Source organism: Eurypyga helias, unplaced genomic scaffold (genome assembly GCF_000690775.1).
Source record: "Eurypyga helias isolate BGI_N326 unplaced genomic scaffold, ASM69077v1 scaffold10717, whole genome shotgun sequence".
NCBI classification, from domain to species: Eukaryota; Metazoa; Chordata; class Aves; order Eurypygiformes; family Eurypygidae; genus Eurypyga; species Eurypyga helias.
In genome coordinates, this window is record NW_010261095.1 from 21426 (window position 1) to 32854 (window position 11429).

At 36.7% G+C, this 11429-nt stretch overlaps 1 protein-coding gene across 1 annotated transcript in view; it reads left to right on the plus strand.

Annotated features, from left to right (window-relative positions):
- UBE3C (ubiquitin protein ligase E3C) overlaps positions 1–11019 on the plus strand; it is a gene marked incomplete at its 3' end in the record, with an annotated part of 32440 nt that extends 21421 nt beyond the window's left edge. The window contains exons 10-13 of the mRNA XM_010155240.1: positions 1635–1822; positions 9271–9357; positions 10054–10211; positions 10787–11019. Coding sequence (XP_010153542.1) covers positions 1635–1822; positions 9271–9357; positions 10054–10211; positions 10787–11019 — 666 coding nt within the window. The remainder of the gene's footprint in view (positions 1–1634; positions 1823–9270; positions 9358–10053; positions 10212–10786) is intronic.
- Between the last annotated feature and the right edge of the window lie 410 nt (positions 11020–11429).

Below are 11429 nucleotides of genomic sequence, written 5' to 3' on the forward strand. Positions count from 1 at the left end.
AGTGTGCAGTCTTTCCTTGTGGAATGTGTGCAATTTCACCACATTAGGGTTCATTAAAAAAAGTGTCTCAGATTATTTCACCTCCCCATGCTGAGCAGGAAATTCTAAATTTCTCTCTCTCAGGTATTCTAAGACTTCCTGGCATTTTCTTGGTTGTGTTGAAAGCAAAACTGTGCCAGCTCTTCTAAGAGATACTGTTCCATAGTGCCTACTTACATTTCATGTAAGCTGATGTACATTTCTGAAAGATTCAGTAATTTTAAGGCCTTGATATTGAGAGTAACCTCTCTGGCGGGTACTACTTGCAGTTTAGAAATGTTGGTGATGTTTAGGAGGCCATTAGGTAAAAACAAAGCATAAATTTCTGTTCACAGGTAACTTAAGAGTAATTTGTAAATTAGAGAAAATCTGCTCTGAGGAGGCTTTAATACATAATAGTGTTTATTGCAGGAAATTTTTCGTATGTTTTGCCTGTGCGGTTTTACGTATTCCATATTTTCATCTATGCATGTTTTACTTACAAAGAAAAAAAAAGAGGGCATGGGTCGGGAGCCCCTCTTCCTTAAACATGCGTTATTGATAACTTTATCCCTGAGTGAGCTGGACTGCTTTGCTCTGTTGGGGGAAGATAAAGGGAGGAAATTCACAGATTCACAGGGTGGTAGGGGTTGGAAGGGACCTCTAGAGATCGAGTCCAAGCCCCCTGCCAGAGCAGGATCACCTAGAGCAATCACACAGGAACAAGTCCAGGCGGCTTTTGAAAGTCTCCAGGGAATGAGCCTCCACCACCTCTCTGGGCAGCCTGTTCAGTGCTCTGTCACCCTCACAGGGAAGAAGCGTTTCCTCATGTTTGGGTTGAACCTTCTGTTTTCCAGTTTATGACCATTGCCCCTAGTCCTGTCACTGGAGAAGAAAAGGTTGAGCTATACTCACTTCTGTGCTAAGAGAAAGCATTCCAGTTCATACACTTCTGGTACTGCCCAAACGTGTGTGAGCCACCCTGCAGTTTTTCATTCTCATTCATTTTATGAATGAGAAAATACTGTTGCCACCCTGCAGTTTTTTTATGTTTGTTAACCCATGGATTATGAATGAGAAAATACTGTTTGTAAAGGAACTTTAGACATCCATTTCTGGATTTCATATCCAGTTCTGCCTGATGTCAGTGGGGAAAAAGGTGACTATTTCCATCTTACGCAAGTAAATGGTCTTGCCTTATTGTGTCCAAGTATTGCAGAACATGCTTACATTAAAGGGAGATTTAGATTTCATATCCAGTTCTGCCTGATCTCAGTGGGGAAAAAGGTGACTATTTGCATATCTTACGCAAGTAAATGGTCTTGCTTTATTGTGTCCAAGTATTGCAAAACATGCTTACATTAAAGGGAGATTTTCCCACTGGCCTGACTGAAAAGAGTAATACCACAACCCAACAGTTGCCTACCTAGGGCAAGTTGGGTCTTAGGTCTGATACTTTTAAGAATGCCACTGGGATTATACATATGTGCTTATGTTTCAATTATCATGCAAGAAAACTTCACGTTCCACTAAATTTCTGATTCTTTTTGTTTTTAAAAGAGGGTATTTTATCATTAAAAAGGCTTCAAGCAAACTGTTCTTTGATATGTTTGTAGGGTGATGGGAGAATATCAGTTCAGTACATAACTGAGGAGTGTCTTAAGAAATTGGATACTAAACAACAGACAAACACTCTACTGAATATGGTTTGGAGAGATTCAGCTAGTGAAGAGGTCTTTACCCTGATGGCATCCATCTGCCACACGCTAATGGTACAACACCGAATGATGGTGCCAAAAGTCAGGCAAGTATAAATAATAGTGATGTTGAACTGTACTACGTCTGCAATTGGGTTTATTAGATAGACTTGGTTTAAATATGCGCTGTGTGTGTGTTTCTGTGTTTTCTTTTATGATCAGCTGAAATGAATAAGAATTTCAGAGTTTAAATAATAATTCCAGGCAAGCCAAAGTGTGGATTCATTCTGTTTCTATTTTTTTTCTTGTTCATTTTGCTCTCTGGAGTAGTCACTGAATCCAAAAGTGTAAGGTCTTGGTTTATATAGAAAGTTGCAAATAAGTTAGTATTCTGTCACCACATTGAGAACTACGGGACGGGTAGTGTTTGTGATCAGAAAATTGCACACAAATAGGGATTGCAAAGATTTGTGAAAGGTGTTTGTCTGTCCCCTTGCTCACAGGCACTGTTAAGTGTTGTTCTAGCAGTTTGTCTAAATCATTTTTAAAACTTGCAGTGATAGGGATTTGACAGTCTCTCTCTAGCCAGCTGAGCACTGAAACCAACTTGTTCTCTACCCCTTTTAATACATAGACAAACCTCTCTTGCTACAAATTACGATTCCTAGCTTTTGAAAATCACTGTTGGGGAAGGGCTTTGGCAACAGAGATGGAGATAAGCATCTTGTTCATTTGTACAGCATTCCTTTGCAAAGACTGCAAACCACCAATATCGGTAACAATGGAAGAAGATTTTTGACCTTTTTATCATCAGACTGAGACCCAGAAGTATTAACCCTGTTCTGGTGCAAGTAGTTTTGAATAAGTATGTGGTTGCTGGTAGTAAAGTAAGTATTTAGGGAATGCTGTAAACATAATCAATTCAAACTGCATTGTAAACAATGATACAGAAAACTAATTAGGTGCTATCTTAGCCCAGTGGTGTTTATAGCCGTCAGAGGAAGTAAGATGTCAGTGAAACTGTGATTGCTCGATTAGGGTAATTAGTTCTTTGTAGACTAATTGCATTAGAGCAGGATGTGAGACCAGAAGATCATAGCAGCAGTTGAATTAGTATGCCTGCTTTATTGTTGCAAGTAGTACATTGCCTCGGATAGTAATTACTGAGTTTAAATGCATCACTGCTTTGACTTGAGGTTTTCATGGTGAACTGTGTGGAAAAAGGTGTTTAATGAATGAAGAAGTCACACAACTTTAATTGTATGAGTATGGCATCTATTTCCTCTGAGAAGCCAAACTGGGTCTTTGCAATTATTTGTGATAACAAGCTAGTTACACATTAGATAAATTCAGGAATTTTGGGGGTTGGATTAGATGATCCCTAGAGGTCCCTTCCAACCCTTACCACTCTGTGAGTTCAGGAATTATGAAAGGTCTGGTCAGCATCTTATAACGTAAAACAATTTACAAATTCTAACTTCTGAATAGCTCCAAAATAGTTGTACACATTTTAGAAATAAGTAGTAGAGGAACTAAGATTCATGTTCAGTAATACCCATGGAATTGCTTTCATGGTCAAAATGAAGTTAATTCATACAGGTACCTGGTAAATTAAAGTTGACATTTAATGACCAGTTCTGACTTCCAAGTCCATCCTAAGTGTTGGGTTTGCCAGGCATCACTGCGTCAGGAGGTGTCAGTCTTTTGCCCTGTTCTCAGTGCATTTTAGGCCTGGCCTAAGTTATCAGGCTGCTAATCTAAACATTATTTTTGAATATTTTTCAAAGGACATTTAGTGCTTGTTTTAAAGGTAGTAAACATCGTGCTGTTTTCAAAGACAATTAAAAGATATTTTGTCATTAATTTTCCTTTTTTTTAATTGCCTGGTGATTTTTTTCTTTAATTGCCCAAATAATTTTGTCAAATTGAATGATAGTCTTTTGAAACTAACTTTTAAATTACTTCATATTCAGAGTAAAGTATATCTATTTAATTAAACCATGTTAAATACTTAGGCAGAAATAATTTATTTAAAATTATTTTTAATATATTCTAAGAGCCAAATTTTTTTTTTTTCTGTTTTAAAACTTACTGAGTCAAATGGTTTAAAAGATAGAAAAGGTTCTTACAAAGACTTTGCTTATTTAACAGCATTTACAACTGTAATAGAAAATAATGATAATTGAAAACATTAAGGCTGCAAATTGGCCAAGTGGGATGCTAAGTAGAATAATAACTAAAAATAACTTCTCAGTAAGTGTAAAGAAAATCAGACTGAAGTTAACACAGGGTTTGGAAGGGAGAAACCAAGAAATAAATCTGTTTTAATAGTTCTGAGGCTTCTTTCTTGAGAAGAGATAATATAGACTAGTGTCACTGCTTTTTCTTCTTGTAGCTCCTGACTACATCTTTGATTTTCCTGGTGATGATGATGATATATGGTGTTAGGAACGTTGCTGTTGCTGCATTAGCTCAGTAGTTTCTTTGGTTTTGCAACAGAGACCAAGAGAGGACAGAACAAGATACCTAAAAGTACAATGTTTTGAACAGAAGGAGCAAGGCTCTGAAGTTCCTTTCTGGTTCTCTACAGAAATGGTGGGATCCAAGGGTGGATAACTGGAAAAACACATTGCTTTTGGTTAGTTGTTAGCAGTTTTGGTACGTTCTGAATAAATTCTGGAAAGATGCAATCAAACTCAATTAAAGAAAAAGGCCACAAGACTGGAAAAACCTAGCTGCAGCTAGTGTTCAGTAAGCCAGATGAGAGGTGTAGGTTAAAATCCTGATTGTAATGAAGTCAGTGGGAATTGTACTTGTTTTGAGAGGGGTGGGGCTTTCATCTTGTCACTGAGAAGTTGAGATATATTGTTGAATATGGTTAATGTTTAAAAAAAAAAAAAGGACGGGGGAAGAAAACACGAGTCTTGGAGTGTAATTCTCATTATAAAGAGATTTGCAAGACGTTTGTTCATCAAAACTATACTTCAAATGACTAGTAAATTGTGTTTCTACAAAATATTTAGAGGCGTAATTCAATACCATAGAAATCGTGTCATCACTGTGGCTTAATACTAAATAGCGGTGGAAATTGTGCTTGTATTGGGACATCAGTCGCTGTCAGCTGTCTGATCAGCCCCAGAGTAACTGCTAATCTTGGTTTCACAGTTTAGTAGTGACCTTACATTACTACTGTTTAATTAACATATTGCTAATTATAACCTGTGGTTGAAAACTGTTTGGAAAACTAACATTCTGGTGTAATACAAGCAGCCTGTCTTCATACGTGTGCTGAAGATGCTTAGGCTTTACATGAGGCTGTGTTAGTAATTCTGCAGGGAATGTCCTTACACTGTTGTCTTTTGCATAAAACCAGAACCATTGTACATGAAGTTTTAACTTTGTTTTTTTAAGCCTTGCTTTGCATTCTTGGTCCCGTTCAAAGAGAGGCAGAAGCATACGACAGCTTCAGGAGCGGCACAGCTGATTGAACGATGGCTTTGCGTGCTGTCTCTCCTACCTGTGACACCGTGCCGTTCTGAAGTGTCAGAACCCGCTGCCCTGGCAGCAGTGACCTTTCGCAGACTGTATGAGCTCCTCTCATTCTAGTGTATTCTCTTCATTAACTTAAATGGTCTCAGTGGGAAACTGGGCCCAATTTATGGCCTAGACTGAAAATCTTGCCTTTAACTAATTAACTTGTAGTGGTGCCTCAGCTAAATTAAGCTTAATGGGTCATTTAATCTGTCCCGTTGCGCAGGAGGAATTTAACACTTTTTTTTAAACCAGAGGTGCCCAAAATACCATTCTGGCAAGTACACATAAATCATGTGGCCTTTGTGGACAATTAGATACCTAGGGAGAGAAACAAGGTTCTAAATAAATGGTCGTTATGTACTTGCTTTTGGGAGCAGATAATTTAATTTGGTATGATTAAAATAGATACTTAGCAGAAATCACTGGAGTGAATTTAACTCTACCATAGCCTGTGTCTGAGAACAGTGTGTGTTTTTCCACTTGAAAAGAGCTTATCCTTTCTGGTAGTTGGAAAATGGTTCTTCTCCCAGACTACAGTGCTAAATCTAAATACTAAACATTTTGGAAAATCTATTAATGAATCCTTTCTATAAACCCGTGTATAATGATCTCATAATGAAGAAGTTCGTATGCAGTGAGGCTGAAGAAAAGGCAGAACTGCCACATGAAGCGGGTAAAAACCCGGGGTTTAAACTTCAGCCGCTTGTTTTGTTTTTAGAATGGTACAAATATTGAAGATGAAACCCTTGCATTTGTTAATAAAAATTTACATAAAAGGAAATGATGTCTAATATTTCTGATTTCTAGTGTTTGTGTGTGTGCTTATTTCTTTAAAGGAAAAAATGATCAAGATTACGTGGACATTCAAGCTTTACATTAACTGATGTCTGAACTTGTGGATTGATAATGCTTTGTCTGCAGGGTAGATAAGCTATCCCTGTAGTTCTGCAGTTGATCAGCAATTGCCATCTTGCGCTGTGTGACTGTAATGTGGTTCTGTCTGGAAATGCAGGGGTTGTTTTGCAGATGCACATCTTTTCTCTGCCAAAGAAAAAGACCAAATGAGGTAGATTTTGATCTATATTAATTCTCAAAGTTTATATTTTTTACTTTTTAATTTAAAATTTTTTAGGCTTTTTTATATCTGTTTCCCAACGTGAAATCGAAAATTTTAAAACTTTTTAGAACACCCAATTTCTTGCAATTTTGCAGATAAATGACTTTTCAAGGCCATCCTTGCATTGTGGTTTGTTTTTGTGTGGGAGTTTGTGTGGTTTTTTTTGTTACCGTTGTTACGTTTTACTTTGAAAGCTAATTTCTATACTTGGAGTGCAAGGGGAGTAGGTTGTTTCTGCTGTTATTCCTTCTGTAGCGGATTATATTTCTGGTGAATCTAGTGATGTAAAATTTTGGTAACGCAAGGCCTAACTCATGCTTCTGTTTATTTTCTGGTAATGGTATGGAAACTTTAGAATTCATCTACTTCATAGGTATTTCATATAGACAGAATAGGCTGTATGACAATATCTTCTGTCAAATCTGCATTTTTGCATTTAACCAGATTTTCAGGGAAGGGAAATGGGAAAGTTGAATACATTCAGCATTTCTGGAATCGGGCCATGAAATCTAGCAGTTGCTACAATTGACTGCCTGAATCACTGATATGGAATAGAAATGGCTAAAACATAGACAAAGGTTATTATTATAAGCTCTTAAGGTTTGTCCTTTTTTTTCCCTTCATTATTGCTGAACATTGCTAGAATGAAAAAATGAATTACATGATGATAGGTTCAGTGTCCATAATGTTTGTTCATTTCTGCTAAAACTATTACATAATTTCCAGGGGTGATTGTAAAATTAACAAGTTTTTACTTGGAAGCCCTATGAGACCTAACGGCACTGTGCCAAATTACTTTTAATTTCAAATATGAGGCTGAAAACTGAAGGTCAGTGAGGAAATCTCTCATTTCAGAAACCAAGACATCTGAGCTATCATTCAGATACTTAAACATTAAAATACAAATCCTTATTCTAAATTAGCTAGATATAAGAAGACCTTCCTTGCATGAGAATGCATAATTTCCACCCAAATGTCAAAATAATGTGACTTTAGAAGGAAGTAATTCCCATGTATCACAGGTGGAATTTTTCAGAAATTCCACATATTTAAAGTAGAACTTAATTTTGCAATAAAACTTAAATGAAATTGGCAATATTTGCAGTTGCTTCAGAGTTGACATAAACATAGTAATGACCACCCCATGTGACTTCTCCAGAATATGTTAGGCTCCCAACTGTTTCTAAAGGTTGTGACCTATGTATTTAAAAATCAGAGTTTGGAAACAAGAGGGATGATATTTCAGCAAAGACAGAGGTTGCTTGTATTTCACTTTCTCTCCTTCTGCATGCCCCCATTCTCCTTCCAAAACTCCCTGTACCTGTGAAACTCTGTCCTGCCTGTTCAGTGAAGAGTTGTGCCCTTCTGCACGCTGCGGTGTCTGTGTGAGTGCCTGTGAGTTGAGTGCCCCAAGAAGGGACCAGCTGTGTGGATGCGTGAGAGAGGCTGTACTTCAGCGAAGGCAGCCAAAACAGCCCGCAGGGCTTCAGCAGCCAGTAAGCGAGGACCCAGAGGCATATGGCACTCGGCAGTTTTGGTCTGTGAGCAGGCATGGAGGTTTTCTTCTGGGTTTTTTGTTTTAATGACTTTAAATGAATTGCCGCTTAAACCATTCTCAAATGTTTTTGTTCATTGGTATTTTAGTTTTTTCCTTAATGAAATGTATGCTTCCTTTCCTTTTGCCATCTGGCAAATTTTAATTTATCCATGTGGTCCATAATAAATATTGGGTTTTTTTAGGCAGCAGCTAGTCTACCCTCCTTGCTCCCATTTCCCAGCTTCCTACCTCTTGTACACATAGTCACAGTGAATTCTGATATTATGATATTATGAGGATAGTGACCTCTGATATTATGATATTATGAGGTTAGATTTTGATATTATGATATGATGATATTTTGATATTATGATATTATCTCAGAGGAGATGTGGGCCTGTCTGTGTGGGCCTGTTTTAGCATATTTATTGTGATAATAATTAGGAGAGCAGGGAAAATAGCATTTGGGATAACTAGCTGAATATAGTTCTTCAGTATCTGAAAAACAACAGTTTAGTTGTTTTTAGTCAAATTCTCTTTGGTTTCCTAGAAGATACTAATTGTTTCAAATTACGTTTGTCACAGACGTTGCTTTCTGCAGGGGATGAAATAGTCTGTGGGAGACTTTTATTTTCAGGAAGCTTTTTATTTCTCATTTCTGTAAAAAATTTATCATGCTGTAATCATGTCTGAAATCATATGGTTAAAGACAGTCCTGTATATAACTGACTTGTGAACATACACATTTATTTTTGCAGGTGTATAAACCATTTTCTGTCTACAGGTGGATTGGTGTCCATGTATGTGTGCTGTCCTGACAGATGTTGTTCCGTTGATGTTGTTATGTATATATCTGCCGTGCAGAATACACCAGTAAAATTGCTACATATTTTTAAATCAATGGTTGCTTCTAGCATAAATTAACTTTAAGGTATTTTAATCTACTTTTTGCAAAAATTGCTATGTTTTTTCATGTCAGAAGAACCACAGAAGTGCCCTGTTGACTAGTTGGTGTGATTATTCTTTATTAGAATTATAAAAAAACCCCAGATAAGTAACTCAGAGTGTGTGTTATTTTTATTAATGCATGTTTAATTCTGTGGAATACTGCAAGCTTGGATTTATATTGTGTGGTTTGTTGTTGAGTTAATGAAAACCTGTGTATTTTAGGTATAAGGACGTAGATACTTGTTTTTCAACATTTCGGCCTTTTACGAGATTTAATTAAAATAACAACCTCCATCTTGAAAAAAGAAATTTAAGTTGTTAATGTTTGATAAATGCTTGCCAGAGTAGTTTATAGGAGCGTTGTGTTTTGTCAATACAGTATTCTGGAAAACGTAATTTATTTTAACTTGCTCTTGCAGGCTTCTTTATAGTTTAGCCTTCAATGCCAGATTCCTGAGGCATCTTTGGTATCTGATATCTTCAATGACTACACGAATGATTACAGGGTATGTATTACACCATTTCTGAACCTGGGTCTTGGTTAAAATAGAGCATATCTAGTGGAAAGAGAATGAGGAAATTAGTGGTATGACACTGGTCATGGAAGGTGATTAAAACCAAAACTGTAATGGTTACTTAGGTCCTGTGATTTCGTGGAACTGAGCAAAATCTTGGAAACTGGGCTGTTGTAAATAATTACAGTAAATAAATGAAATATTTATTTAAAGGAAGGTTTTGTAGTTGAGTTTGTAAGGTTTTGTAAGGAATGCTTACTCGCATTAGTATAACAAACACTGAAGCCCCAAGTATGTGAGTTTTATATACTGTGACTAGTCCAGAAATTGATGGTGGCAGAACCGTGATCCCAGGAACCAAGGGACTGGACCTACAGATTAGTTCTGTGCTGACATGCAGATTAGTTACCCTTCGTGTCTCGTTCTAAACCAGAAGATACATGCAGTCTGTAATAGTTAATGCCAAAGTTGATATATCATTAGGAGACTCAGATACTATAGTGACAAGAACTTAAAAAGACTAACCTTATTTTGCAAGCATGGGAAATAGCAGTTATTTAACTGAGAGCGCTGTTACGACTTTGCTGTAGGAACTGCTACTAAATATTTTTACTAGAATGCTGAAGTTAATACTATTTTTGAGTATTTAACTAACCATCTCTTTAATTTTGCATTTTATATTTTAAGCTCTATGGTGCCACTTCTTCAGGTGATTTCAAGAGGCTCTCCGATGTCTTTAGAAGACTCCAGTCGAATTATCCCTCTCTTCTACCTTTTTAGTTCTTTGTTTAGTCATTCACTTATTTCTATTCATGATAATGAATTCTTCGGTGATCCAATAGAAGGTGAGTTTCAAGCATACTGAATAGCAGTGCTTTGCAAAATGGTTTTGTCCAAGGCTGAGGAGTTCCCTGGGCAATGATTTGCTGACATCTGTGGGGAAGGCTCGCAGGGGCGGCCTTGCTGATCGTCCCCTGAGCACTCAACTGTCAGCTGGCTCTTTCATGGTGATTGCATTTAGAAAATAGAGGGGAAAAAATAGTTGTCTGCACCTTGGGAGCCCTCTCATTACAGGGTCTGATATGGAAGTTCTTAATCGTGATGATTTTTAATGAGTAAGGGAAGAGAGTGAAGTTGTTCTGGACTGAAACTGTAGTTTACTGTAAAAATGTAATGTAGCAGGATACAAACAAGAGAAAAAGAGAATATTGAAATGGAAATCATTGTGACTGCAAATGATTACATGGCTTGATCCCCTTTATGAATGTATTCTTGTTCTCTTTTTGGGTGATGTTGCTTTTCTCTACCTTTGGATTTTGTGTGTGAATATTAAAGTTCCAATGAAATAAGTGGGGTTTTTTTTAATAACAAAGTGATTAAGAAAAAGTGATTTAAGGAAACTTAAACGTGTTTTATGCAGTTGTAGGTCAAAGACAATCATCAATGATGCCTTTTACACTAGAAGAGCTTGTAATATTATCACGCTGCCTTCGAGATGCATGTTTAGGAATCATAAAGTTGGCTTACCCAGAAACAAAACCAGAGGTTCGTGAGGAATATATTGCAGCATTTAGAAGTGTTGGAGTAACAAAAAATACAGAAATGCAGCAATGTATACAGACGGAACAAAAAAGGTGGATTCAGTTATTCAAGGTAAATTGTGTCAAAAGTAAAAGTTAAAATAACATGCTTAAATAAAAAAGTTTCAGAACATGCTTGAATAAATTTTTCAGGCTTCTGCTGAAGATATGAGATTAGCATGTGTTTTGGTTTTTTTTTCTCTTCTCTCATTATACTTGTAACAGTTTTAACAAGGAATATGGCTTTGGGAAGGTTGCTTTTTGGCATGTATGCTAAACTTGAATAATTAAATTCTGGTAACAATTTTTTTCTTCTGGGAACTTATAATTTAATTTTCATGCTCATTCTGTATATAAAAAAAGTTACTGTATAGAATATAGGTTTTAACTTGGACTCCCGTTTAGCAAGGCACTTAAGCATGTCATTATGACTTTAGGTAGGTGTGAACTAACTGAATCATATGATTACTCAAGGACTCCTCT